The sequence below is a fragment of the Gavia stellata genome, chromosome 23, assembly GCF_030936135.1.
Source record: "Gavia stellata isolate bGavSte3 chromosome 23, bGavSte3.hap2, whole genome shotgun sequence".
Taxonomy (NCBI): Eukaryota; Metazoa; Chordata; class Aves; order Gaviiformes; family Gaviidae; genus Gavia; species Gavia stellata.
The window spans coordinates 2,755,377-2,782,450 of record NC_082616.1 but is presented as its reverse complement, the minus strand read 5'-3'; the positions used below and the strand labels follow the sequence as shown (position 1 = coordinate 2,782,450).

The window sequence follows — 27,074 nt, the reverse complement described above, 5'->3', positions numbered from 1 at the left end:
ATTTCCCAGTAGCTCTGGGGTGGGGACAACCCGTTTTAGCTTGGAGTCTGTTGCGTGTCCCATGCAAAGCACATGGCTTTTGCCTATGTCCTGTAGTGGCCTTTCTGCTCCCAAATGACCCCCTCCCTGGCGATGTCCGCAGCAGATGCTGGAGCATCTGCTCTGTGGAAAGGGTACGGAGGAAGGCCTGGGGAAGCGGAGCAATGGGCACCTAGATTATCCCCAAATCTCTCAGGTGCTTCCAGACAGCTTCTTGTGAGGTTATGATGTGCCGCCTTTGAAAGCCCCTTGAAGTGCTGGTGGAGCTGTTTTAGGCATGTGGTGTGATCCTGGTGACCTGAGCTGGGATGGTTCCTGTCTCCTTTCGTCTGAGGTACCAGCTGGAGCCACATCTGTGGTTATTTTTCCTGTAAGGCTGTCCCAGTTGCGGAGGGATTTGAGTGTCGTCTTCCAAAGCCCACTTCACTAACTTGACCACAAAAACCTTAAAACACTTTGCTCATGGGTTATTTGAGCTCCACATGTTCTTCCGACACTTTGGAGACCTGATACCCCAATACATCCCCTGTGGGTGGTGGCACTGGGTGGCATGGGTGGCATGGCTCACCCCGCTCTCTCGGTCCCTGTCCCCAGGTGCATGAGGGAAAGGGTGTCTAGGACCATGGGTTGTTTGATCTGTATGTTGACATCTGGAAACCCAGTGGATTCATTCCTTGCTGTTTGGTGGGTCTCTTTCCTATGGTGGCTTGAGCGGTCAAGACCATCTGCCACGGAGGTGGACTTCCATCCTGGGCAGAAACTCCGTGTTGGGGCCAGACCAGTGCTGTCTAAATACCGCCCTCCGGAAAAATGCTCTGATGAGACTGTTTGATGCTCACAAAAGGTTTTGTTTTTGTTTTGTTACCATTGCAGTGACAGCTATATTGTGCGAGTCAAAGCTGTGGTTATGACCCGAGATGACTCCAGTGGGGGATGGTTGCCGCAAGAAGGAGGCGGTCTCAGTAGAGTTGGCGTCTGCAAGGTCACGTACCCGGAGGGCAATGGAAGAAGTGGATTTCTAATCCATGGTGAAAGGCAGAAAGACAAACTGGTAATAGACCCTAATTCAACTTTTGTCTGTTCTTATAATGAGAATTATCCCAAATCTATTGCTATTGTATTCTTGTGCAAGTTTTTGTAAAACATAAAAACCAGGCATGTGCAAATAGTACCAGATTGGACAAAACAAACCCATCCTCATCTAGAATTGCCGTCTTTTGCTATCTAGGTTGGCGGGCTGCCACCTGGAAGGAGCGGGTAAATTTTCGACATCCATGTGCAAAAACCCCCTTTGATTGAAAAAGGGCCTGTGTTTTTTTTTCTAAGACCTAGCAGGGGTAAGTGAGAAGTGAATTGAAGTGTAAAGAACCCATGAAGCCAGTCACATTGCACTGAGTAATGCAGTGCAAGCCTTTAAAACGGCCATGAATTATTTATGCTGCGTGCCGTTCAAGGTTTGAACGAGGAGAGTGAGAATATGAAGACAAGTTGTCTCTTATGAATTGACGCACTCGGTTTCTCCTGGTAGCTGTTTATCTAAAAAGGAGCTCTCTTCTTTCCCCGCACAAATCAAATTAATAAAGCCTTTTCCCTATTTTCAGGATCCGTTTTAGATGTTACAGTTTGTTATCTCGTTTCTATATATTTGATTCTTTTGAAACTTGCTCCTGTGAAGAGATGGGCTAGCTTAAAAATAGCGCTCCCTGCACAGGCTCTGTGAACTCAGCGTTTGGGGGAAAAAAATGGCATCATTTGAGTCAGAAATGATCTTGCTTTCAAAAATACTGGTGTTTTAAAGCTCTTTCAAGTATAGTTTGTTTTTTGCAATACTATTTTGCTTAGGACGCTTTTTTGGACACTATTTGGGAGCCATGCTTATGGTTTTGGGGGACGGAGTAAGACTAACAAGCCATTCCAGTTCTCCCTGAGCATCACCCTAAGAGATGGGTTTTGGCACAGCAGAGCTTGATATGAATGCCTGGCCAGGGGTGAGGGAGGAAAAAAAAGTGAAGGGAGTGTTACAGCACCTCCTAAATCTGCTGCTGGTGGATAAAATTTCTGTTGAGCAGTATTATTGAGGGAAGAGTTTCCCCACTAGCTGTAACCTGTGCCGTGCTGGGTCTGGGTCCAAAATAGGTTCCTGGGGTAGGGAAGCAAGCACCTACTCAAAGCACAAGCGAAAGATGAATGTGTGATGGTTTTGAGAACAATTACAGTGTCTGGTGTTTATTAGTCATCATTTGGTAGGGGAAGGATGTTCCCCTACGCAAGGCATGACTTGGCTTGCTTTTGGGTCCGGGCTGAGACCGTGCCGGCTGTGTCCTTGGGGTGGAAAGAGTGACTTTACTCCTCTTTTGGGGCTCGTGCCCTCCCAGGTGGTGCTGGAGTGCTTTGTGAAGAAGGACCTGGTGTACACGAAGGCAAACCCCACCTTCCACCACTGGAAAGTCGACAACAGAAAGTTCGGGCTTACTTTTCAAAGCCCCGCCGACGCTCGAGCCTTCGACAGGGGAGTGAGGAAAGCCATCGAGGACCTCATTGAAGGTACCGCAGCACGCGGCAGCGGCCACTTCGACCCTTGGAAGAGTGGGGAAGGGGGTTTGAAGCATGGAGCTGGGAAAAGGGGTGGGTTAAAATCAGTCCTTGAGCTTGGATGTCCCTTGTGCATATGCCCAAGCGTAGCACAGCGCTTACCCTGTGCCGAGCAAGCTCCAGCTTACTTTCAAGAACTGAGTTTTCTAATCCCTTAAGGAGAGAGGGATTTCAGTCCAAGTATTTTCCAATCCTACCTGGCCTGGTCTGTCCAGACTTCCCCCCTTAATTATCATCGAGTCTATTATTACTGCTTTTTTTGATAGGCTTGGGTTTCGTGCTAGCGATGGCAACTCAGCCCAGGCTCTTCTTTGTGTGCAGCCAAATCTCGTCTTACTGAGTCTTTGTTAAATCGTAGTATGAATTCCTGTCTGGAGTTGAATAAAACTTTGTTTTGTTTTTGGTTTTTTGCAGTAATTAGTTTTGTCTGCGTCCTCTTCGCTGAATGGTAGTTCTTGAAGACTTTGTTGTGTTTTTGGGGTGGGTTTTTTTTTTTTTAATTCTGTAAAAAATGCGTTTTGACTTGCCTGTGCTTTGAAGTTGTCATAAATTTTTCCTTTTCACATTTCATTGCAATCAGGCAATCATAATACAGCTATAATTCAATAGTACTTTATTTTAATGAAATTTGATTCTTCATGGGGTTTTTTTCTTGATTTTTTTTTTTTTTTTTTTTTTTTTAACCATGCCACTTTCTGTAGGGACTTAGTGGTCCAAAGCCTTTCTCCTTCTCACCCAGTGTGACTGGGATATTTTTCTATATAGATGGTATTATTTTTTGAGGATACTAGCTCAAATATATATACAGGTGTTTATTCTTTTTGAGGACCTTAGCTCCATGAGACAGCTTAATGTTCTGCATGCCCTGTCCTTGCTTTAACATGGAAATGGTAGATACTGGGAGAGATTTAATCACCCAGGGCTCTTTCCTGGTAAATACCTCGTCAGTTAGAGGAAGGATCTTCTCAACCGGTTATTCATTTGCTTTTTCCTGTGCCATTAACATGAAGAAGTTACAGCTAAGCCTTCCGCTTTCTTCTTCTTGTTTGCTAAAACTGGGAAGTGTTTTGAGTTATAGAAGTGATGTTTTATGTAAGTGGCACGGGATTGTGCAAAGTTTCAAGGAGATGATAACTCAGCTGTATTGAGTAGTATTTTGGAGATGCCGGTACGTGGTGCCTCCTGTTCTGCTCTTTCTGATCCATTTTACAGTGGAAGTATTTAAAATCAAGTTCTGCTGTATCTCAGATACTTCAAAATCAGCAAATCTATATTTATCCCATTAACAGCACAGACTGATCCTTATGAATGTGTTCCTCCTTAACTTCCAAAAAAGGCTTTCTGAATGGAAAACAGTAACTGGCTCGTGCACACACAGCATTGGGCAGTGGATTTCATTTATCGTTCGTTTTTTGTTCACGTAGTTGATCAAATTTAGCAGGTAATATTAAGCACAACAAACTATGCGCATTCGAAACTTCACTTCATGAAATCGCTGCTCTATTATTAATATTTAACCGATAGTTCGTTCCCTGTAGCATCAGAAGTTTTGTGCACAAGTACAGGAATCCTGTGCAGCTCTGTAGAGCGTCGGGATTTTTTACTTTTAAAGCTAATGTAGCAAATGGCACAAATGTTTTCACGTTACTTGGTGTTTTAAGTGGGCTTTCGCACTTAGCTCTGTACATCTTGGTGATGATGCAACTGAGAGCAGCCAAGGCTGGTGCGGATAGCATTATATAAAGCACATTATTTTTAAAAATTTCCAGAATTAAGGTGGTACAAACCGTTCAACTATTTTAGTCAGGGATGCGATGTGGCCCTAATTCACTGGAACAGTGGGCTTACATTAAAAAAAAAAAAAAGCCTTTGACTTGGGGTTTCTCACCCCCGTCAGAGCATCTTGCTGCTCCCACCCTCCTTGGCAGCCTCATGGGGGGTGCAGCCAGCAGGGAAGGGGGTCCGGGACCCTCGGCCAGGGATGGGGAGAGGGGTCACCCCCTTTTAGCCACAGCAGAAATTTACTGCCAAGTCCAGCGATGGCGTGTGCCACCCTCCCTGCTGCCCTTCTGCGATGTGGGTGCTGACCAGGCTCTCGAGCAGCTCCCCGGGGACATCCGTGGGGTGAGGGAAGAGGTTGGAGGAAGGTTTTTTTTAATAAGATTTCCCACTTTTCCAGACGTTTGCCATGTAATTAATGAGGACTGCACCCCAGTATTTTGCTCTTGTCTATGGTTTTACACATTTCAGCTCCTTTCAAATACTTGGCTTACGTGGGGCAAGTTGGTTTTCTGAGAAATAGCTGATAACAGAGAAGACCTTTAAAATATATTACAACTTCTGAAATTAGAAGAAGAAAAAAAAAAACAATCTAACTCTTCATTGTCAAAGTGAGGTCTATTGTTTTTAAATAAAAAGTCATTTTCCCCCCAGATTTACGGAATATGTGAAGAATAACTCATATATGGTTTCTTGACAGCTGAGGATCTAGTCTCGAGCACTGATTAGCACGTAGCTTTACGGTTCTTCAGAAATGAAAGTTTTCTGTAATTGGAAATGGTAACTGCTATTTTTAACATAGTTAATTAGCATTGGCAGCCATGCAGTTGTGTGTCAAGAAACACTTTCAGATTTTACCTTTCCAACCCAGCTATCAGTAGATGGGTTTTTCTTCCTTAATTTGAGCCATTCTTTTACACATCTACAATATAAAAACTTGTGAGAATCCAAGTGTTCACCAGCCTAATAAAAAAAAATAAATACTTGCACAGGGATGCCATGTGTTTAAAAAGCTGTTGTGTGTTGTTTTTTTTTCCCTAGGGTCAACGACTTCCTCGTCAACGCTTCACAACGAGGCCGAGGTTGGCGATGATGATGTCTTCACTGTAAGTACATCTCACCTGAGGTCATCCTCCTTTACACTCCGGTTTACATGGTCAGGTTGGAAAGCATTTTCCTTTTTATGCCTCGGGGTTGGCTCCCAGCCGTCACCATGTTTGGCCAGTGGGTATGTTTTATTTGATGGAAGTATATCCTCTATAGAAGGTAAAGCCTTGGGTTTCTGTTGGCCTCCTTTGCTATGTGAGAAGCATGGCAGAGCAGATGTTGTCTGGGCTAGAAGTGAGCAAATAATATCTCTTAAATTTCCTATGGCTTGGTCTGAGTGGTGCACACACCTTTTAATACCTCCTCTCTGTCCTTGAGAAGCTTCCCACAAACTCAAGTACCTGTCTGCTACTCAGGTACCTACTCAAGGAAATAAGATTTTGAATTGTAATTGTTAACAAAAGCCAACTTTGAGTGTTTCACCTATGCGTGAAATGTAGAAAGTTCAAACAAGTGTTTTTCAGCTGGAGGAAGGCACAGTAGCATACCATCTGCCTAACCAGCAGTGACTTAAATAGGAGTGAGTTGCTCGTATTTAATTTGTGGTAATGTCTAAAATGTATTTTGGAGCTTGCCTGAAATGGAAGAAGCTACTGTCCCCACTACACTTGCACACTTTAAAAAAAAAAAAATCTATAAATTATGTCAGATGAAATTGTAATCCCGTCACGGATATTCCACAGGCTGAAAACAAGATGCTCGCAACAAATACTTTGTCTTATTGAATTTATTTGCTCAGCTCCGATCGCAAACCCCCGCGCACACGCATACATGTGTTAGTTGTATTACAAATGCTCTCCTTGTCCCGTGGCGCAGGTGGGCACTGGATGGCAGGAGGGTGGAAGGTGGGGCACCCTCGGCGCAGCAGCGGGAAGCTCAATTAAAGTCACCTTTGGGATGCTTCCCTGCATCTTTAGGGTGAGTGAGGGAAAACTGAGGACCGGCATCAAGCCCTTTGAAAACAGGCGCCGGGAAGCACCCGAAGCTGAAAGGTGTTATTGATGGTGACGTTTTGCCGGTATGGGACCGGGGCAGGTTCCCTGCTGCGTTTTGACCAGATCCTCCCGACAGCGGGCATCTTGTCCGCATCTGTCCTTTTGTCACGGCTCCGGGAGACAAACAACAGCAGGCAGGGTTAAAAGGTGACTTCCTGCGCTCCGCAGCAAAACTATCATTAGCAGCTGCTTCCCAACTACCTGCCAGAAGTGATTTATAGGCACTGGGATGGGACGGGACGGGGGGAGGCACTGCTGGAGCCAGAGCAGTTTACCAATTTGTGCGGTTTTGTCCCCAAATTCGCCGGGCGAGCCGTGCTCTGCTGGGGCTGGATGTCATGCTGGACTTGCGTGCGGCTCTTCTGTGCTCGTCGGGAAGGGGACGACCGTCGAAATGTGCCTTGGACAGGCATGTGCCAGCTCTCGCTGGGTTAGATGTGGAAATACTGAGTGTTAAAGCAGTGAGAAGTAGTCTGCGGAAATAAGAAAGGATATTTTTGCTAAAATCCAACTGGCTGATGTTTAGGGACCTGGGAGTGCTCCTGTATTTCTCCACATGCTCAATCTTGTGGTTGAGTATTGATTTTTAAACTTGTAGGGTGCTTTTTACAGGGAGGAAGAAGTTGTTGCCTTTAAGTGTTGCTTTACATTGGGAAAGTTGGATGAAGGTGCTCCGGCTGCCTCAAAATCACTCAAACTCCTGCATTCAAAGTGAAGAGCCGAAGCTGTGAGAGATTTTTGTTTTCCCCCCCTACTTGACCCCAGGGAGGTGACAGATAACCCCCTACCATGCAGATATTTATGGGTAGGATGCTCGACGGAGAAGGAGGAGCAAGCTACTCGATAGCATTAGCAAGGAAGGAAACCTCGGCTGCGGTTGGCACCGTGTTGGGATCCCGGGGGACGCTAACACCGGGGTTGTGCCCTGCCTGGCACCTCTCTCCGCATGTTGTGTGATCTCCAGAGCAGTGAGAGGGACTTCACCGATGGTGGTAGGTCGCATGGTGCTGTTAGTGAAGCTGTCACATCAGGGCGGGTATGTTGTTGTACTCAAATATCAGGCTTTAGGAGCATCTTTTTCCCGAATACGACTACTTTGCTTTCCTGGGATGAAGTCTTTCTTTTTCCTACAGTCCTTAAGCTCTTTGAAGCTCTCAGCTTCCCATTTATGTAGTAGGTGATGGCGGAGTATGAAGTCTGCATAAGCCAGAAATAACAGACTGAAGCGTGGAGGGGTTTTAGACTGGAAGAAATTGATAGGGCTGTGATGTTTTATTTTTACCTTTCTGTTTCATTCTTTCTTTGCACTTCTTTTTGATTTGGTATCATAGTCCATTCAGCCATCCTTGCACACAAAACTTCTTTACAACTTTCCTGTAAACTCTTTTCCCCAGCCACAGCAGTGGATTTTTTGGGTTTGGGGCTTTTTGCTCTCTTTTAAAGAGAAAGTACATTTGTTCTTTTTTATTTCCTAAGGTAGCTATTAAAATCTTCACAGTCCTCCCCCTCTCCCACACATGCATGAATAAACTTAACTGCGTGCGGCAGAATTTTCAAAAGCATCTGCATGATTGAGTCATTTAATCAGTCATTTATCCGTCTCTGAAAATCCCAGCCGTCGCTGCTGTGCTGCTGCCTTAAATATTTGGCCTGAGGTCCTGCCCCTGCTTGAAGATGTTTCAATCTGTTCAACCACAGTGGTCCAAAACTTCACTTTTCTTACACTGCTTTACAGATGGCCACCCCAGCTTTACCTTGCACATCAGCACTGATGTTTGCACCGATGTAATGGTACCGGCTTTAAAACAATCACCCTCATTACGTGTAAGCAGTGACCCTGATACGGCTGTTGGATATTGATTGACACAGGGCTTTTATACTGTCCCTGACCCTGTTAGCTTCAATACCGCTCCGTGGGATGATGACTTTGTGTGCATATTTTGGTGCGTGCAACTCAGACATCATCCATTCGTTTATTCGTCAGCCAGCGCGCAACCCTTCCGGGCATCCAGCTAGTTATTTACATGGGGAAGAGAAGGTTTGCCCCAGAGGTAGAGCTCTCCCTCAGGCTATGATCTTGTGTGGCTTAATGGAGGATCATTTTCTTGTACCAGAAGGTATTTTTTTTGTTGTTTTTAAGGGGGTGAGTTGTCTGCAGCTGTGGCTGCGTGAGCGTTTGCTTGGGAAGCATCACTGGTGTCGGTAGCCTTATCTCCTCTCATCGCTGTAACTTGCAGTGCCGAGACAGTAACTTGGGCAGCAGTACCTTGCCCCATCCCTACGGCATATGCTCCTCATCCATCGTTCTGAAGCATGGGTTATATCTTTAAAAACAGGACTTTGCCATCTGATAGTTTTCCGGTGGATTAGACCTGCAGCCACTAGACAAATTGATACAAACCCTGTTCTGAAACTCGTACCTGACAAGGCAGAAAGCAAAAGGGTATAGAAATAAACATCACTGGCTGGAGGGGAAAAATGCTTATTTCTAAAGTGAGATCTCCATTTAGAAGTTTTAACAATATGTAGTTGTGTTTCTTTAATTCCAGATCCTCAGCAGAGCCCATAAATGTTTTCCATATGTTAGCAAATAAATTTCTCCTGTCTTGTACATTATAAATCGTCCTCTCAAGAGATGCAATCTGAGTAAGACTAGCCATCCGTTCTGTCTCCACTGGGGGAAACATTGTCATTGCAGCGGTCTGAGATTGTTCTGTTTGTCTTCATCCATCCAGCCTGCATCTTCAGCCTTCTTTAATTAACATTCATTTCAGAAATAACGTTTAATAAGGACTGACTATATTCTGCCACAGAATTTGCCATACAACTGAGTTATTATGCAAAATTTTTTCCTTAATCTACACTTTTACTTTCAATTACAGATAATAATCCCACATGACCATGAAGTGAAAAATGTGAATTGAGTCCAAGGAAAAAAAGGTCAATAACTTCCAGAGTCTGCAGAGTTCCTGAAATGGTGTCTTTTTGCAACCCGTCTGAAAAAGCAGAGGTGTTTCTTCTGAAACCTTATGACCAGTTCAGCTGAAACATGTCGCTCATGTGTTTTACAGATAAATCTGCAGCCTTGTGCCTGCTTTAGTGCTAAAAAAAAGCCACCCACAAGCAGGAGGAGCAACAGCTCCCGTGTCAGTTCTGGTTTGTGAACCTAAGAATGACTGCAGTCCCCTTTTGGGTTAACGGGAACGTAAGGGAGGAAACAACAAAACTCAACCTTACTAAGTTTGATATACATGTTACAATCATAGCTGGTTCAGGTAATCGATAATAATTTTTTAAACCTCCTAGGTTTTGTTCAAATAGAGGCTGGCAGAATTTTGCAGGTAGAGCAGGCGTGTTCTAGAGGTGCATGGCTGAGCTGCAGGGTTGCGTTTCAAGACACCTGGGATCAATCCACTTCTTGTCTTGCTGACTCCTGGCTAAAAGCTTGTTTACCTCGGTTCCCCAACTACAAGACGGGGAAAATACTCTCTTGTTTCACTAAGGTGACGTGGACAGATCCTGCTGCCACCACCGCCACCACTTTCCTTCTCAAGCTTGCTGCAGAAGTCTTCAGACTCACGTTTTCACCACGACGTTGCATGTTTGGAACGATCCTGCGCCCCTTGTGCCTTTTCCTCAGCATGGACGTGTACTCCTGTGCTGGGGGATGTTTGAGCTAGGAATTTTGTCATGTGGTTTGGACGCTGCTGACACTCGTTTAAGAGACAGACACAATTACCCATTCTCAGCCGTAGCGGTGCGGATTGTAGCAGATGTTAACGTTACAGTCCTCCTTGCATCTCTTCTGGTTTCCTAATTAAAAAAACAGATTTCTCCCTGCTGCTTTTCCATGAAACCTTTTCCCTACTTTCATCTCCCATGTGGGCCTCAAGCGTGTTACAGCCTCACTATTAAAATTTATAAGATTTATGTTAGTTAGATAAACACTAAATCTAATTTTTCTTGCTGGCTTGGTCATTTCACGTTCAGATGGTTCTTTTAAAGAACCACTGTAGCTCTTTTTCTTTAAAGTAGACGTGTAGAAACCCAGTCCAATTATTTTGGAATATATTTGTAAGTTCTGTGTGACGCTGGAGCATCTCTCGTCCCACCCCTCCATGGAAAACGATGTTGCCGAGAGTAGAGACGCACTGAGTTGCAAGATTTTTTTTCTTTCATGAGTTGCGTTCGGGGTTTGAGGAGCCTGAAATTTCCTTTTTTCTTAAGGCTAAGCTAGAGAAACAGAAAGGAAAAATGCCTTTTGGAGGAGCAGAGCTCTGTACGGGGGTGGTGGGGTGTAGCGCTTAGGTTGTCGCTGAGCAAATCTACCTTGTTTGCTCTGTGAGGCTGAGCAAAGCGATTAGGGGATCGTCACAGCGATAGGACTGGATGGTCTTACCTGTGTTGTTCCTCCTGCTCAGCAGCCAGCTGCGTTGTGCATGTACGGCCAAAGAGTTCATTGCTGCTAGCCACATCCTCCAATGTCTGGATTTTGGGGCTTGCGTTGTAAACCACAGCTATTCTAATTCAGCTTTCAAAAGAAAAAAAAAAAAAAAGTACTTGCCAAGAAGAGAGAAATGCACACACAGAAACCAGCACGCTCAAATCCCTCCCTCAAAAAAAAAAAAAACAAACAAAATTGGATTTGAGCAATGAACTGGACTAAGATTTATTCGTATTTCTTTATAGTTGTGTCTCTCAAGTTATATGCAGTGCTCTGGGCATCCCCGTCCTACACTTGAACAGTCAGTGCAACACCAACTTAACAATCGCTCGTCATGTCTGAACAGGACTTTCACACTTCAGCGCTGCGAAATCTGCCTTGATTTGTTCCAGCAGACTGACTACCAAGGTAGTCCTGGAGTCTGAAGTCATTGGTTTATCTGTAGTTTAATTGTTGGGGTTTTTTTCTTCCTCCCAGGATGTATCGGCTTCTTGGTGGAATTCTTCCTGCTTTTATGCCGGGGTCAGGAGGCAGGAGAGATGCCACTGAAATAGTGAAAAGGTCCTGAACATCCAGCTATTTTCACAGAATCATTAAGGTTGGAAAAGACCTGTAAGATCATCAAGTCCAACCACCAACCCAACCCCACCATGCCCACTAAACCATGTCCCACAGTGCCACGTCCACATGTTCCTTGAGCACCTCCAGTGATGGTGACTCCACCACCTCCCTGGGCAGCCTCTTCCAGTGTTTCACCACTCTCTCAGGAAAGACATTTTTCCTAATATCCAGCCTGAACCTCCCCTGGCGCAACTTGAGGCCATTTCCTCTTGTCCCATCACTTGTCACTTGGGAGAAGAGACCAACACCCACCTCACCACAACCCCCTTTCAGGCAGTTGTAGAGAGCGATGAGGTCTCCCCTGAGCCTCCTCTTCTCCAGACTGAACACCCCCAGCTCCCTCAGCCGCTCCTCATAAGGAGGCTAGCTTCTTTTTATTCCTTTTTTTTCTGCTTTTCTTCAGGTTAACTCTGCTCACAACAAATTCATGTCACTCGACAGGAATGGATACCGATGCTCAAAGAGGTTTTTCGGTAGGGCAAGTCAAGTGGAAGGTTTTTCTCTGGCTGTTGTGTTTCTCCCTTTCCTTCAGGACCTCCTGTTTCTTTTAAGTGATGCTGGAAATTAACCCATTTATTTTCTTACTCTTTCAACTAATAGAAGCAAGCTATACTCACTCTGATAACTTAATACGATTGTCGCTGAGACGGAGGTGTCGCTTCTGTGATCTGGGGTGGCAGCTGCTCTTTTCTTTAAATCCTTCAAAACTGTAGGGGCAATTACTCTACTTCAGCCTATAGATTGTCCTTGCTCACTCGCAGCCTGTCGTCCGGACAGAAGGAAATACAAAAATTACTGTGGTGTGGAGGTACGCAGTACATAAAATCTATTTATTCTTACATCTATACAGATTCATGAGATGTAAATCAAGTGAAGAGCTAAGGGGAACTGATAGGAGAGAGAACTGGGGGGTAGATTTGAAGCTTTATTTGCTTTCTTTAAAAGAAAGGAGAGGGAAGTAGAGGTCTTGCATAATTTACATATTGCCGTATTGTATTTATAGTAGTATTTTTTGCTTTCGGGTCAGTCTCTGGCGGGCAAAGCAGGCTTTTCTTGCTAGACATCAAGAATATGCAGTTTAACACAATTCCCAAACGCAATGAACTTCAGTTGCTTTGGCACTATTTCAGTCTAAGGCTTTAAAACAATAAAATCTTTTTTTTTTTATTTTTTTTAAACCAAACTGTATCAGTCCAGTTATTTTGCCACACACAGTCTTCAAACTCCTGAGTCCCTGGCAAGGACAGGATCACCCAACCAGTGATTCCCAAGGGTCCAGCAGCCACCACCACGCCGGCGGGGAGATGATGGGAACGCGATCGGAAATTTGGTTGGTCACGGGCATCCCCGTGCACTTTGGAGAGGAGGCATAAAAGTGTTTGCTGTCACAAAACCAGGCCCAAAAGAGAGGATGTGATTATTTTATTTTGATGTTAGCCTAAGTACGGGAAGCGGTCCTTTCCTGCAAGTGTCAGCCTACCGAGAGCTTGGGGCGTTTGGGGTGTCTGTGTGAAGACAAGGCGAGGAGCATCTGTCGTTTGGTAACAAATTATTAAGCAGAAAATATCTGTATTGCTATCGGATACCCCAAGTCTCGCTGTCACGTAGTTTTTATGTAGCTAATTACAGCAGTGACTTGGATGTGTCGAGCTACTTTGCTGAGGGTAAGGAATTTCTCTTGTCACAATTCTTCCTCTCAAGACTGGTTTTGTAGTGTATTTTCTGGCTCTGTACCGTTCCCACATCCACACACAGTTGGTCCTGCACTGGGATTGGGATATATCCTGCAGGAAACTGAAATACGATCTTCTGCTGTGATGGAAGTTTCCTTAGAGCTGTGTCTTGCCAGAAGTTGTGTTGTAATTTGTGCACCAGTTAAGTATTGGGTTTTGTTCAGTTTGCCCCAGCAATTCAAAGGAGATTTTGTCAGGGTGGTGGGTTTTTTTGTTCCTTTCTAACACCTGTTTTCCCCTTTCCCTGTGCTTAAATGATATGGTGGTATAGTTTAGTGTGCCAGCTCTTTTGGTTTTATACTTTATTTAATTATTTTGTTGGGTATAACCAGACTTGAATTCATTTAAGTAATCTTCGGAATACCGAAAGCCTTTTTTCTTGTAATACGCAGTCACCTGAGGCTTCGGGATGAGGAGGGTCACCAGCAAACCTGCCCGTACGATTCCTTGTCCAAAGATGAATTGACCGGTGCCTCCCTAGCCGTAGTTTCTAGCTGATGAATTTGTGATCTGCGGGCCTTGTAGCACCATTTCACACTTGCAGTCAGCTAGCTGCGTGTTTGTCTTCCGAAAAAATAATTTGGCTGTGTAGTAATGTACTTAAACTATGTGATGAGTTAAAGTGTGAAGCTGTTTATGAGCGTGTTCCCTTCTAATTCATCTGGAGCTGAATGCTTTAGTGCATTTGAGTGCTTAAGGCACAAATGTGTCAGAAACAAAACATAGCCAAGACAAAATTGCCCTTTCTCAACATACAGTAAGATGGAGGGGGAAGAGATTTTTTTTTCCCCACTTTTTTTTTAAAGGATTATTTTTTAACCTGGATCAGCTTACTAGTTGGACTTAGCGCATGGCCCCGCAGGCGACAGCAGCAGCCCGGGTAAAGGGGGCATGCAGGGGGTTGAGCATCCAGAGGTGGAGCCCGAATTGCCGCTGGCTACCGACAAAGCCATCCCTGGGACCCCTTGCTGAAAGTGGGCTTTGCTGTTCCTCCCCAAAAGCAGCCGCCGTGGCCCTCGCTGTTGCCCTTGCATAGCTCTGGTCCCTCGCCCTCAGCCAGGAGGAGCGGTTGCAAGTACGGCTCGTCTTTTCCGTGTTGGCAGTGCGGTGGTTTTGCCTACCTCAGCTTGTCAACAGAGCTTTGCGGGCTGGGTTTGTGGCCTTCTCGTTTGGCCTTGCTTTTGTTCAGCTGTGGTTCCCCGGGCATTTCTTCGGCATTATGTAAGGGGGACCTGATTTGAGGCAAGACGCCCATGAAAAGCAAGTTATTTTCCAGTCAGCTCGGTTCCCCCCACGTTGCTTTTGCAGCCCGCATGTGCCAAGAGCAGAGCCGGCGTTGGGAAGCCAGAATGGGGTTGCAGGGGTTATTTTAGCACTATAATGAAACCACAGCCAAGGGATGTGACTTGAATGATGGCATCTTTAGCCTCAGCGCTGCTGAGAGCCAGCGAAGCGGAGAGGGGCTCCTGCTGTCCCCCTTTTACCAGCACAGCTGACCCCGCGCTGAGCCAGCCCGGGGAAGTGAACCAAAAACTAGCCCTATAAAAGAAAGGGAATACTTTTCCGGTGGTTTAGCTCCTTGAGCCAGCTCGCTGTAGGGCCGGAGAAGCAGAAGTGTTGGCTTAAGGGAAACTGTAAGAGCAATCGGCTAAGCGGGCGGTGAAAAAGCTCTGCCACCCCGCTAATACTCATCGTGCCACCTGAAATCCGTCGCGTACCCCCCAGCCGTGGATACATCGCCTTCTGCAGGACAGCTTCACCGCAGACCTTTGCTGCGCTTGTGCCAGTGGGACAAGTAAGGAGGTTCTTGCACACGTGGCTGAGCCTGGCTCGGTATTTATGGCATTTTCCTCCTTCATGTTGCCACTGCCGAATTCATCCTTCCATTGAGACAAGAAGGAGACGACAGGATAGCTGAGGTGGTGTTGATGGGGCTGTGTTACGGCCAAATGTTATGCTCTTACCTTGAAAATAAGTAGTTGATATTACTGTAGTTTTCCATTAAGTTCCTTCTTTAATCCAGGCTATGCAGTCAGCCTTTGAAGTGTATAGTCCTTTTTCGGCCGCGGGGTGCTTGAAAGTTTTGCAAAGACAAAAAATGGCCTTTTCTATTATTTTAATATGCAACCTAAGGAAGTCGCTTTCAGCAAGCAGCTGTATTTGTAAGCTGCAATCTCTCCTGCTGCTGTGTTCAAACAAAACTCTTTGTCCTGGGGCGCTCATGGTAGGAGGCACCGGGGATGCCAGCCGGATTCGGGGTGTCTCGCGCAGCCCCGGGCGCCGCCTCTGAAGGTAACAGCCGGAGCAGACCCTGCGCGGGGTGGAAACATGTTTGGAAAGAGGCAGCCTTGGCTGGGGGACAGAGTGATGATTGACAACTTCCCGCGTCGCGGCAGAAAGGATTAGGGAACCGCCACCCAGTACATAACCCGGCGGCACTGGTGGGGTCGGAGGGATGCGGATCGGGAGTGAGTGGGCAAAGCCGTGCTCGACTCCGGCATCCCCGCCTCTCTTTGTAATTTAGAGGGGGAAGAGCATTTGGCTCCTGGTGCCAAGCTGGAGCATCCGTCTTGGCAGTGATATGAAGGGGGCTGAGTCGGAACCACAGGGCAAATGACTATGTTGCCTTGCTCTTCGTGAGGGAGCCTATAATTTCCACGTGCTGTTTAAACACTGGCAAATCTGGTTTGAATCTGTTGTCTCATGTAACAGGTAGAAAAGAAAAAAGAAAAAACAAACGCAAAGAGTTCGGGCTGCTTGGAGTGTGCACCCGAGTTCTGCTAGTCTATCCGTAATTTGGTTGCGTCCTCTCAAATGTGTGGGGGTTTTTTTGTTTGTTTGGGGTTTCTTTTTTTGGAGAGTTTGGAAAGGAAAAGGAGGAGTTTGGTAAAGCTAAACAATGAAGTGTGCTTTTAGGTGAGCCTTCAAGAATGGTTTGCCTTTAAAGTGGCAGGCTCCCCCTTTCACCCCTTTAAAGGAAAAAAAAAACAAAACCAAAAAACAACCTTCTGACTGACAAAATACTGCAGGATGGTGTTCCCTCCACCCCCGGGCATGTGTTTGTTCATCCTCAGTTACTACCAACAGAATACAAGAGTCTGGGGAGCTCAGAATGGACCTCTGCCCAGTACAGAAATGCACTATAAACAACTGCATCTAAATAGCCCTGTTGCCTCCCCTCACCTGCCTAATGTGTTTTGCCAAGGGTCTGCTTGCCCTGTATCTCGTAAATATTTTACGAAAATTAAATCAGAAGTGATTATAGGGAGCAGTTCATCTGTCTCTGGTTCTGTCTGCAAAAGGAGAAGGAAAGGCAGAAGTAAAGAAGTACCATTGCATTTTTAAGCGGAGCCTGACATATTTGCAGTGCATGTGAAGAGGGTATTTTAAAAGTTTGCATCAGCTGTTGGATTCTATTTTGGTGATGAATTCCAGCTAAAATAACGTGGATGCTCATAACTGTGTGAATAAATGACCCCTAACTGACTTCTTAAAATATCGTATCCGTCTGCTGTGGGAAGTTTTGCATTTAACTGTTTTTTCCCCTCCATTTGTAACCTGGCGTATGAGGAGGAGCGCGCTGCTGAATTTAGAGGCTGAAGTGTTCAATATGTACATAGCAAAGATATTAATGATGGACTAGGTGCACCGATTCTTTTAGCTTAGCTAACCTAATTTTCATTAGCATTTTCCTTCCCCCTCAATCTTATTTTCTGCCTCCCCCCAGCCCCGCCTTGGAAATTTCTGTATAGAAGAACTGAGATTCAGTGGTGAGTTATGTGAAGCCATCTGTTCCCGGCTGCACTCAGCAGCCGCGCGAGCTCTTGCCATCCCCTGTGCGCATCCAGTGTTTTAACACCCCCCCAGCTGAGCTTCGCTCCTTTATTTCCTAGCATCCCTACCCGTCTTCCGAAAGGAAAGCTTTTCGGCAGCATCGGGCGTGCTAAGTTCCGTTAGCACCTTAAAATTAGGAGCTGACGCTTTCCAAATTAATTGCAGCTATGCTGATGACGAGCAGGTCAAAGATGGAAGACTTTAACGAGGAGCTGGCACCAATCTCCCTCTCCAGGTCCCCCCGTCTCTGCCCCCCTGCTTCGCCTGGAGACCCTTGTGCCATCAGGGCACAAGCCTCTACGGCTGGTCAACTGGGATCAGGGAGCTGATAGGAAAATGATTTTGGGCTGGATTCCTGTGATTCTCCACCCAAACATGCGCACAGAGCAGGAGATGGGACCGGTGGGAGGAAGAAGCTGGGACCATCACCTCCCCACGGCGGTACGGACCTCGGTGGCCATCCCTCATGGCCTTAGCAGAGGACAGCTGTGGTAACGTGGCTAATATTACTTGTTAGAGGAGGGAGGCTTTGCTAATCTTCGCGGAGCTGTACAAACACAAATATTGGGCAGCTGATCATCCCGACAATGCTGTAGTCCGTACCGAGATGTCATTTCCAAGGTATAAACAGATTAACGGAGTCCTTTATGCAAAAAGGAAAAGCCTGCCTCTGTCCCTAGCTGGTTTTAAGGAATTGGTTGGTTTAAACAGTTCCCAGGTTTAGGTAAAAAGATCCCGCTGAAGCGATGTAGCTCATCTCAGCATGGAGAAATCCAATCAGACCACAGCCGGGAGGAGTTACAGGAATGAAGAAGGAAACGTAGGAGTCCTGGTGAGGAGAGGCTCTCCAGATTGACGAGGACACGAGCGCCTCGTGGGTAGGCAGAGCCATCCCACTCTCACCACTGTACCGTGGGACTGCTGTGCTGCCTGGGGAGCAGCCCCAGTAACTGGGGCTTGTGGTTTGGGGTTTTTTCCCCTTACAACATGCTGGTTTTCCCTTACAGGTACCTGATGCACAGACTTTTCCTTCCATTGAAGTGGTGCTCTAGCCCAGTGGTGCAGTAAGGGCAAGGCGAGGGGTATCATACAGGAAGGAGATGTTGCGTGGACCCGCTTACAGCCTCTGCTCCCGGGCTGAGTCCGAGCAAAATGGGGTACTGTCTTACTTCAGTCCTCCTCTGACTTTGCAGGCATTTGTCTTTGTATCTGTTCAAATGCCTGCTTTTGCAGAGATGTGCCTGACACCTTGTATTGCTGGCGAGTCATGAAGCAGCAAAATCTCACTGAGGTTTCCCCTTTCCCCATCTGGGTGTTTGCCATATCATTTAACAGTGTCTGATTCTCATATATTCTTTTTACTCCTCGAAGCGAGCCGTTAAGCCACATCTGTGGTCCATGCAGAACTGACCGATGATGCCAGAATCGGGTTTAGCGTTAGCTTAATGGAGATGATCTTGTGCACCGAATCCTTGTAAACGTTCCTTAAGTTTTGCTGACTTAAGACAGCACAGCCACCAGCGTCTTTCTGGCACTAAAAGCTATAACCACGAAACTTAAAAATAAAAAAGGTAGCAGTAAAACAAGCTAGCTTTCTGCATTTATATTGGTATTTGTGTAAGCGGTGCCTAGGAAACAGTCCAAAGGTTTGAGAAATTATAGTCCTGTTCTGGTTTTGGAAAAATTTGAGTCCTTGCTTATTGTAATGGTTGTGTACAGCCAATTTGTCTTTGAACTGTACTGGAATGGGATCTAACATGAAGCTTTTCCTTCAGACTGTCTGCTAGGGAATAGAACTAGTTCCAGATCCAGCGGATGAGAGTGTCAAAACGTTTCAGAAATATATAGAAGTGATTTTCTTTGATACAATTTCTGTCTTGTCTTCAGTGATAGGAAACAAACAGAAATTTGACAAAAGCGTTTTCTTCCACGGCTTTATCTTGCCATGACAAATTAAAAGCTTGTGCTCAGGAGACAGGAGTCTCGAATCTTAAAAGACTTTTTCACACCCAACCTTTTTCTTAATGCTTAGATAATCTAAGCCCCCTTTGAAGTGGGCTGTCCTGAGTATACAGGGCACACTTAGAGGTGGATGGAACACGTCAACTGTTTACTTTTCTAATTTTCTTGAACAGAGAGCAAAAGGTGCTTTGAGACAAAAATTAGGATTTTTGCTGTTCCTCTCTCTGTGAAACTCAAAAGTGCTGTATCTCTTTAGGCTTTAAAAAAAAAATCCTGGAGGGGAAAGGAGGGACTTGTTCTGGCAAGATTAAGCTGAGGGAGTTCTGGGAGACTATATTTTATCTTAATTTCTTTGGAAAGGTGGAAGTTTCTTTGCCATGTGTCCGAAATAACTCTCAGACTTCCTCTTTGTGAAGTTCATAAACAGCGGAGGCTCTGCAGATAAACTTCAGATTGGCGCTTAGCTCAGTATTGCTCGCTCGCTGTACCGTTTCCCCGACTTTATCATTTTTCCTTTCTGTATTGATAGCACAGCTGTGTTTTCCCTTATTCCAGCGAATGAAAAGGGTCAAGCGAAGAAGAGCTGGCTTGTGCCGGGGCTCCCAAGGGATCGCACCTGGGCAGAGCGCACAAACAAAGGGCTCTGGCTGTCTGCAGGGAGCTCATCGCGCAGGTCTCAGCCGGGGGTGGTCGCGCTACGGCCGGGGGGAGGATGCAGCTTGCTGGCGGTCATTTTTCCAGGGTCATCCTCAAGCCGTGACTTGGTGAGGGAGCTGCATTTCTTGTCCTGGGGACAGCAGGGATGTCTCTTCAGATGTCGAGGTGGCAATGGATTCCTCTTTAATGTGTCCAGGCTTCCCGAAGTGAACACAGGAGGAGGTTTGGCGGTTGCAGAAGGCTGCCTTGGTGCAGATGAGACCTTGAGCCCCCACCAAGTTTTGCATTTCCATGCTGCGTGTCGACAGTCCCCCTCAGATATGGGTGATGCGGGGAGCGGGCTTGCACGGCAGTGGGAGATGAGCAAAGTGGAGCATGGCAATAGAGAGGAGGTCGGCTTGTAGAGGGCTTGTGCTGTGCAAAGGCCAGGCTGTCATGGGTTTTCGATTCCTTTAGGACCATTACTGGCAAAACTACTTGTCCAACCTCATGATACTTCTATTGCCCTTTGTCCTTTCCACCTCATGTAACCATTAAAATCCTACAGGAAAAAAACCCATCTTGTCTTGTTTGACCCACGATGATTTTTGACAGCAAACTTGCGAATGCTTTAGCTGACTGAGAGCACTTTGGGAAGTTACGAGTTACAAAGCTCCATAATTTCCCTCTGGCAACCGATTTCTGACAAGCTGCCACAGATTGTATTGCTTCATAATTTTGAGATTAATCTTTCTTCTTTTTCGTAGTCATCCTTGGATGTTGCATCACACGGGGTGAACCTATTCTGTAAAGCCATTAGAGGCAAGGTGACCAGTCCAGTTCAGGACTAGACTTCTTTTTCTCATCGGTTTTTATGATAGATGCTTATCTCAGAATATTACTTAGGCACCTGATTAGCCGGCCGTTCTCGTGTAGCAAATCCATTTCAATGAGGAATAAACAGCAGTAAATGATTAACATAATCTTCTTTACTAATGACTAGGGTTTTTTAATTTAATGAGTCACTTCTGAAAGTCTGAGGGGGAAATGGGGACTTTTTTTTTTTTTTTTTTTTTAATTATCACAGTGCAATCATTTGTACGTAGAAGCCCGGTGTTATTTCTCAAAGCAGCCATATCAAACAGGCAGTACGTGTGCTCGCTCAGCTATGTACAGCTCACTTGCAAAAGGAAATGTGTTGCATGGGTTTTATAAAATTACTGTTATGGTCATGATTAATGATTTTGTTATCCGAGCAGTGAAACCACAAGACTTCACGACTGCCATAGCAATCGCAAAGCTCTAGTACACAAATTTCTCTAATTGAGCGTTTGAGGGCGTGTTGAAACAGAGTTTCTTACTGGACTCCCTGTTCCAACAACTTTAGGTTTGGGTTCATTTCTCTTATGTGGCTAGTGGGCATGTTTTCGATAGTTTTCCCTCAAAAACAAATACTGGAGCTGGATTGTTTTCAACAGGCTTTAGAGGAAGACAGTGTGTCTCTCACAGACTGGTGGCTCGATGGTTTGGGACATGTTTTTCCATCGGTGAAATAGCCTGGCTCTGGAGACCACATCCTTTCTAGATGTATTCCTGTAGGCAAGTGTGTTGCATTTGGGTGACCTGCAACAAACCTCTCATGTCTTTCCCCTCCACCATCTTCCCCAAATTTTCAGTGGCGGTAGAAAATCCCAGCCAAGACCCAGTCTTGTCATGGCGGACAGAAGTTGTTCCCTACTTCCATCACTGACAAAGTCTTGCCATCATTTGTTCGTAGTGGCACTTGGCTGAAGGTAAGAGTGCCTTTTCTTTGAGAACATGCCTGATTTTGACCAGTCACCAAGTCCAGGTTCAGTCCCAGTGGCGTGTTAGAGGGAGCGGTACGCTGTTGAAGGCCCGAACGTTGTCATACCTTTGATCCTTGGTCACTAATTTTCTTCTGAGGGTTTCCGTATGGCTTCTTGAACCGCATTTTAACTATGGGCTCTGTCAGAAGTACTTGCTTGGGTTTGAACCTTATCTGAGCCTGTTCTAGTGAATGCCTTGCGATCTTCTCTTCTGAAGGAAACCAGAAGAGTAATTTCTTCCTACTCGCATTCCCATGGGACTCACAATTCAGTAGACTTCTTCTCTTCCCATCTTCATGGTCCCTTCCATCATCTCTTTTCCAGGCTGGAGAGACCCAGGTTATTTAGTTAGCTGTGGTTGAGAAGCCATCCCGTGTCCTCAGTTGTCCTGACCATGGCTCTCTGAGCTTACCATGGTGGGAATACCCGTATTGACACAGGGTGGAGGGGGGGCCAGGGCCGCAGACAGACTGGGGGAGCGCAGCAGATACACGCTATGCCTTGATGATCATCTTTGTTGCTGCTGCTTTTTTTTTACCTGGTGCTGAGCCACCAAGGTGACACCGTCACCGAGCTCTGTTTTAACCCCAAGATCTCTTTCCTGAGCAGCGTTAGCTGGCTCAGAGTGCATCATTGTACATGTCAGGTCAAGGTGTTTCCGTCACTTTGCGCTTCAGGGGTAATTTTTTTTTTTTTTTTTTTTTTTTTTTGACATCCAGCCTCTCAGCATTATGAGATTCTTTAGCAAGTTTTCAGGGTCAGCTTTCATTTTTACTCCCTTGAATAACTGAAGTTTCATCAGAAAACTGTCTCATCTTGTTCACCTTTCTCTTCAGATCATTGATGAGTATGCTCACCAGCACAGGTGAGGAGCCTGTGGTGTTCACTGGTGACCTTCTGCTTGGGAGGGGGGTATTTTCTACCTTTTTTCCCCCCAGTCTTCAAACCATTCATTCCTACATGTCGAGAGCCTTCTCTCTTCTCCTCCAGAAGTTTGAAGCTTCAATGGGGGACCTTGTTGGAAAGTAACATGCTTATCCCAGCCGCTGGTCAGCAAGGTAACCCTGCAGACGCTGCGTTTGTCAACCAGTTGCCTTTAGCGTCACCAACCAGGAGTCAGCGTGAACATTTTTACGGACGAGTGAGCAGAGACCTAGTCTCGGATAGCTTGCTTTCTCCCTTTCTGGGCGCTTAGAAAGTGTTTGTGTTGGCAAACTGCCCCTCTAATCTGAGGACATTGAACGTGGAAATGCAGCAATTTTTAATAAGGTGAAAGCGGAGGCCAGAGCCGCAGCCTCTGTGGTATGCTGCAAACAGGTTTTGTAGCCATGTCAACACATGTGGAGGAGAGGCTCGGTTGCCCTGCCGGGTCTGAAGGAGAATAAGGTGTGGAGGAAAGCAAGGGTAGATAAGAATCGGGCAAGATAAAAATCACTACAGCCTCTTTTCCAGTTGCCTATTGCAGAAATACTGCCTTCCCCGAGAGGCAGCAAATAGCATGCTGCTTGGAGGGCTGGTTATAGCTCCCAGCTGCCCCGCTGAGATTATCTAGCAGTTATATCCAGTTTGGGATTTTTATTTTCATCCAGGAGGGTGAGGGGGTTGCAGGCCAGTATGTGCAACCTCCTCCAGTTAGGTGATTTTCCCAGGCTTCGTTATTTTGACCATGAGCACCCACGATGTTTTCGGAGCGTATCGGCGAAAGGCTGGTCCCAGCAGGGCTCGGCCGCGGTTCCAGTGAAGGTGAAGGGTCCTGCTGGCTGGCACAGCACCGTGCTAAGGCCCTGCCTTCTTTTTGGTTCATGCCAGTCAAAGTTTAACTTTGAGAGCATGCTGCAGGCTGAGGCTGCCCGGACTATGGGGTGTGTGCCTTTCTGCTGTTGTTCTGAGAAGCTTAAATTAGAGCTCAACATCTGGGTCTGCACTGCAAACAGCACTGCAAACAGGTACTCGTATGAGGCGGCTGTTGTAACTGAATCCTAACTCTTAGGTTTTCCAAATAGGTTGGAAGCTTAATGTTATTATGAAGTACGTGGTTGTAGAAGCTGCTCATTTTCTTTTGAATCGTCCCCAAAATGTGCTAGGTATTTTAGGACCTAACGTTACAGGCACAAGGATTAGCTTTGAAGGGTTTAAACCCTGGATTTGAAGTGCCTTTGTCTAATAAGTTATGAAGACTGGGCTGATGAAACCACTTTTTAAAAAGAGCCTGAATATCAGCACAGTTACATTTTAGAGGTGGTGCTAACTATCTTAAGAGTTGTTCTGCTTCTCGGTACTTGTTTAAAAAAAAAAAAAAAAACAAAACAAAACCAAACAACCAAAACAAACACATGCATTAAAAGTCTGCCCTAATGGGTGGGTCAGCCATTCAAAACTCATCCTGCTTGTTGTGCCTCTCAGATAACCCAGCCTGGCTTTACATCACACTGCAAACAGATCTGTATATTTGCTTTCAACAAAGTAAGTTGGGAGTTCAGTGCTTTTAAGTGCTGTACAGGTTGTAAGAGGATCAACATCTATTTTGTGTGGTAATGCTTTAAGGTGTGCTCACCTTTGGACAGAGTCTTGCAGAGCGTTGTTTTCAGAATAAACAAATATCCACAATGAGCCTTCTTGTATTCTTGGAGTAAGAGACATGTCTAGTACGATTCATTAGAGAATAATATTTAGAGAGTGCATTCTTGACAAGGAGAGAAGGTTTTTCAGGTAAAACCAGTCTTCTCTCACTACTGATACAACTTCTCTCTGCTCTTGAGGTTGTGTCTCTAGCTAACTGTTGTGGCAAATGGAGACCTTTGCCTTGGACTCGTCGTAGCTGCAGCACAGCTTGTTAGTTGGAGGGGGATGGAGATTTTTCTTAGCTCAAAGCACCGATATTTTAGGCACATGCAATGTTACAGCGCTTCTGTTCGTTGTGCACGGAGGCTCTTTTTCCTGCTCCGAATCTGTTAGTGCATTTAACAGCTGTCCTCTGATATTCATGGTAGTATGAAAAAGCCCAACCAATCTATGAAAAGAATTAATGGGCAAAATCCTGAATGTCTAGATAGTGTATGGAAACTGTTTTAACCAAGGAAGGGCCATGGAGAGAGGATGGCTAAGACTGGTACCCCACTGTGTATCTCTCCAGGAGGAGAAATACGTATATTAAGAAGCTGCAGGTATTGGCAACAGCATGTTATTGCGTGATATTTCACCCTTTCATGATCATTGTTGTGTAATGATGTAACTAATTAACCTAAAGAAAGTGCTCACCGTGTGCCAGGAATGTATAAAAACACAAGTACCATTCATTGCACATTAGAGATCAGTGACAAAATGAGAAAAAAACCCTGAAGTTTTTAAAGGAAAGCTGATTATTCAAGTAGCCTGCGATGAACTGGAATTCGGTGAGTGTTTGGAGAAGAACGTGTAAAGGAGTTTTTGGCTTAATGGGACGCCTGCAGGTTAACAAAATTGCCAGTATTTTTGTAGCCTGGGTAACTAGTGGGGTCCAGCCTGGGCACACAGATGCTCTGTCTGAGTCTGCCCGCAGGACTTAGACGATTGCATCATTTGACGGAGTTTAACTTTGCTCTTCAGAGGTAGCGGCTAGCATGAACGCTCATCATCCTGCAGTGCCCAGTATAACAACATGCCAAGTGAATACGAGTGGTGTTGGTGAATATGTCACGGGTAGGCTATGGCATACTATTTTTCCATGTGTGTGGCGACAGCTTTTATGGCCTGGCAACAGATCTGCCTCTTTCAAGTATTTTATGTGAAATTTTATGGAGCTGCCTGCTGTCAGGTGTTGCCAATATTGCAGGTGTGCGCGAAGTCAGTGAGTGGCAAAACATCTCTTTTAATACTGCGTGCCGTAACAGCTGAATGTATGACGATTTTTTTCCCCCCTTTCCATTTAAAACAGAATGCTACAGATAGCTCCTCTAACTCCTCTCAAAAAAGGGAACAGCCTGTGCGAACTCTGGCTTCTCCTGCATCCTGCGAACATCGAAGAATTTGCACTCGTGGACACCTTCATGACCATTATAGCTCTGACCACTACCATCTAGAACAAGTAAGGTTTCTTCCCAGTGTTGCCTCCTAAAGGGCTGTGTCTGCAATAGCTAAGACTGGTGTTTGGTTTCCCCCCCATATCCCTGAAAGACACCCACCCCTTCCTTTCTCCCCCTTCCCTTCTCAATTAGCTTTAAATGGCTTCCAATTATTAAAAAAAAAAACATTTTGATTTAGTATGTTATGTTGTACCACGTGCACAGGCCATTGTAGGTCTGTGACAGTTGTGCTCATTCCTGAGCCGAAGGCTAAAACCCTGTGATGGGTTACGGTGATGGGCATACAAAGAAGGGAAGACAAATTTGTTAAATATTGGCTTTTCACCAAGCAAGGAGACAGTGATTGCTGATAGCAAGGTGAGCTTATTTATCTTTTTACCCTCTTCATCTCCATCCCTACTTCCACAGTCAGTACCGCGATCCTACCGGCACGTCAACTTTCCAGACGATGATGAGGAGATAGTGCGCATCAATCCTCGGGAAAAGATTTGGATGACTGGATACGAGGACTATCGCCATGCCCCAGCACGAGGAAAGAACTTTGATCCTGATGACATGGACTCCTACGTACGTTTTGCCAAAAGCGAGGCCTCAAAACACGAATACACTTATCCTTACGTAGACAACTCGGACTTTGACCTGGGTGAAGATATCAAGGGTGCTGTGATAAAGACTCAACCTGTCAAATTCAAGCCCAGGCGGAAGGAAGATGGTGAGAGGTCGCGGTGCGTGTACTGCAGGGACATGTTCAACCATGAGGAGAACAAACGGGGTCAATGCCAGGATGCTCCAGACCGCGTCAAGACTTGCATCCATCGAGTGAGCTGTATGTGGTGCGCAGACACTATGCTCTATCACTGTATGTCCGATCCAGAAGGAGACTATACAGATCCTTGCTCGTGCGACACCAGTGATGAAATGTTTTGCCTCCGGTGGATGGCCCTTATCGCCTTGTCTTTCATTGCTCCATGTATGTGCTGTTACTTGCCGCTTCGGGCTTGTTACCACTGTGGGGTCATGTGCAGGTGCTGTGGTGGAAAACACAAAGCTGCTGGATGACTACAGATGCATTCGAAGTGTTACGTTTTTCCTGTAGTTCAAGGAACACGTTGGTTTTGGAGCATTGAGATCACTTGTTTTGATGCAGCCACTGTGCCCAACAGCATCCAGAAACCACCAGTTTGGATCACTTTACATTCGGTCGTCTGGGGCTCACACTGCATTGATTTGCTCATCAACTGTTCTAACTAACTAACCTACAGCATAGACTTTTGTATTATTAATCTGTAATCAAAACAGACTGTCTTGTACATGTTTATATTATTTTATTTTTTTTTTTCAGTTAAAATGAGTTGGAGAAAAGAACTGCTTTAAATGGTGGTGGATTGTAGAACATCTCCAGGTTGTGTCCGTCTTGCCTCCGC

The 27,074-nt window shown here is 45.6% G+C and overlaps 1 protein-coding gene across 1 annotated transcript in view; it reads left to right on the top strand.

The window, feature by feature from the left end:
* SPRED2 (sprouty related EVH1 domain containing 2) overlaps positions 1-26,787 on the top strand; it is a 91,234-nt gene extending 64,447 nt beyond the window's left edge. The window contains exons 2-6 of the mRNA XM_059828443.1: positions 913-1,090; positions 2,415-2,583; positions 5,452-5,516; positions 25,503-25,652; positions 26,059-26,787. Coding sequence (XP_059684426.1) covers positions 913-1,090; positions 2,415-2,583; positions 5,452-5,516; positions 25,503-25,652; positions 26,059-26,709 — 1,213 coding nt within the window. The 3' untranslated portion in view covers positions 26,710-26,787. The remainder of the gene's footprint in view (positions 1-912; positions 1,091-2,414; positions 2,584-5,451; positions 5,517-25,502; positions 25,653-26,058) is intronic.
* The last annotated feature ends 287 nt before the right edge of the window (positions 26,788-27,074 follow it).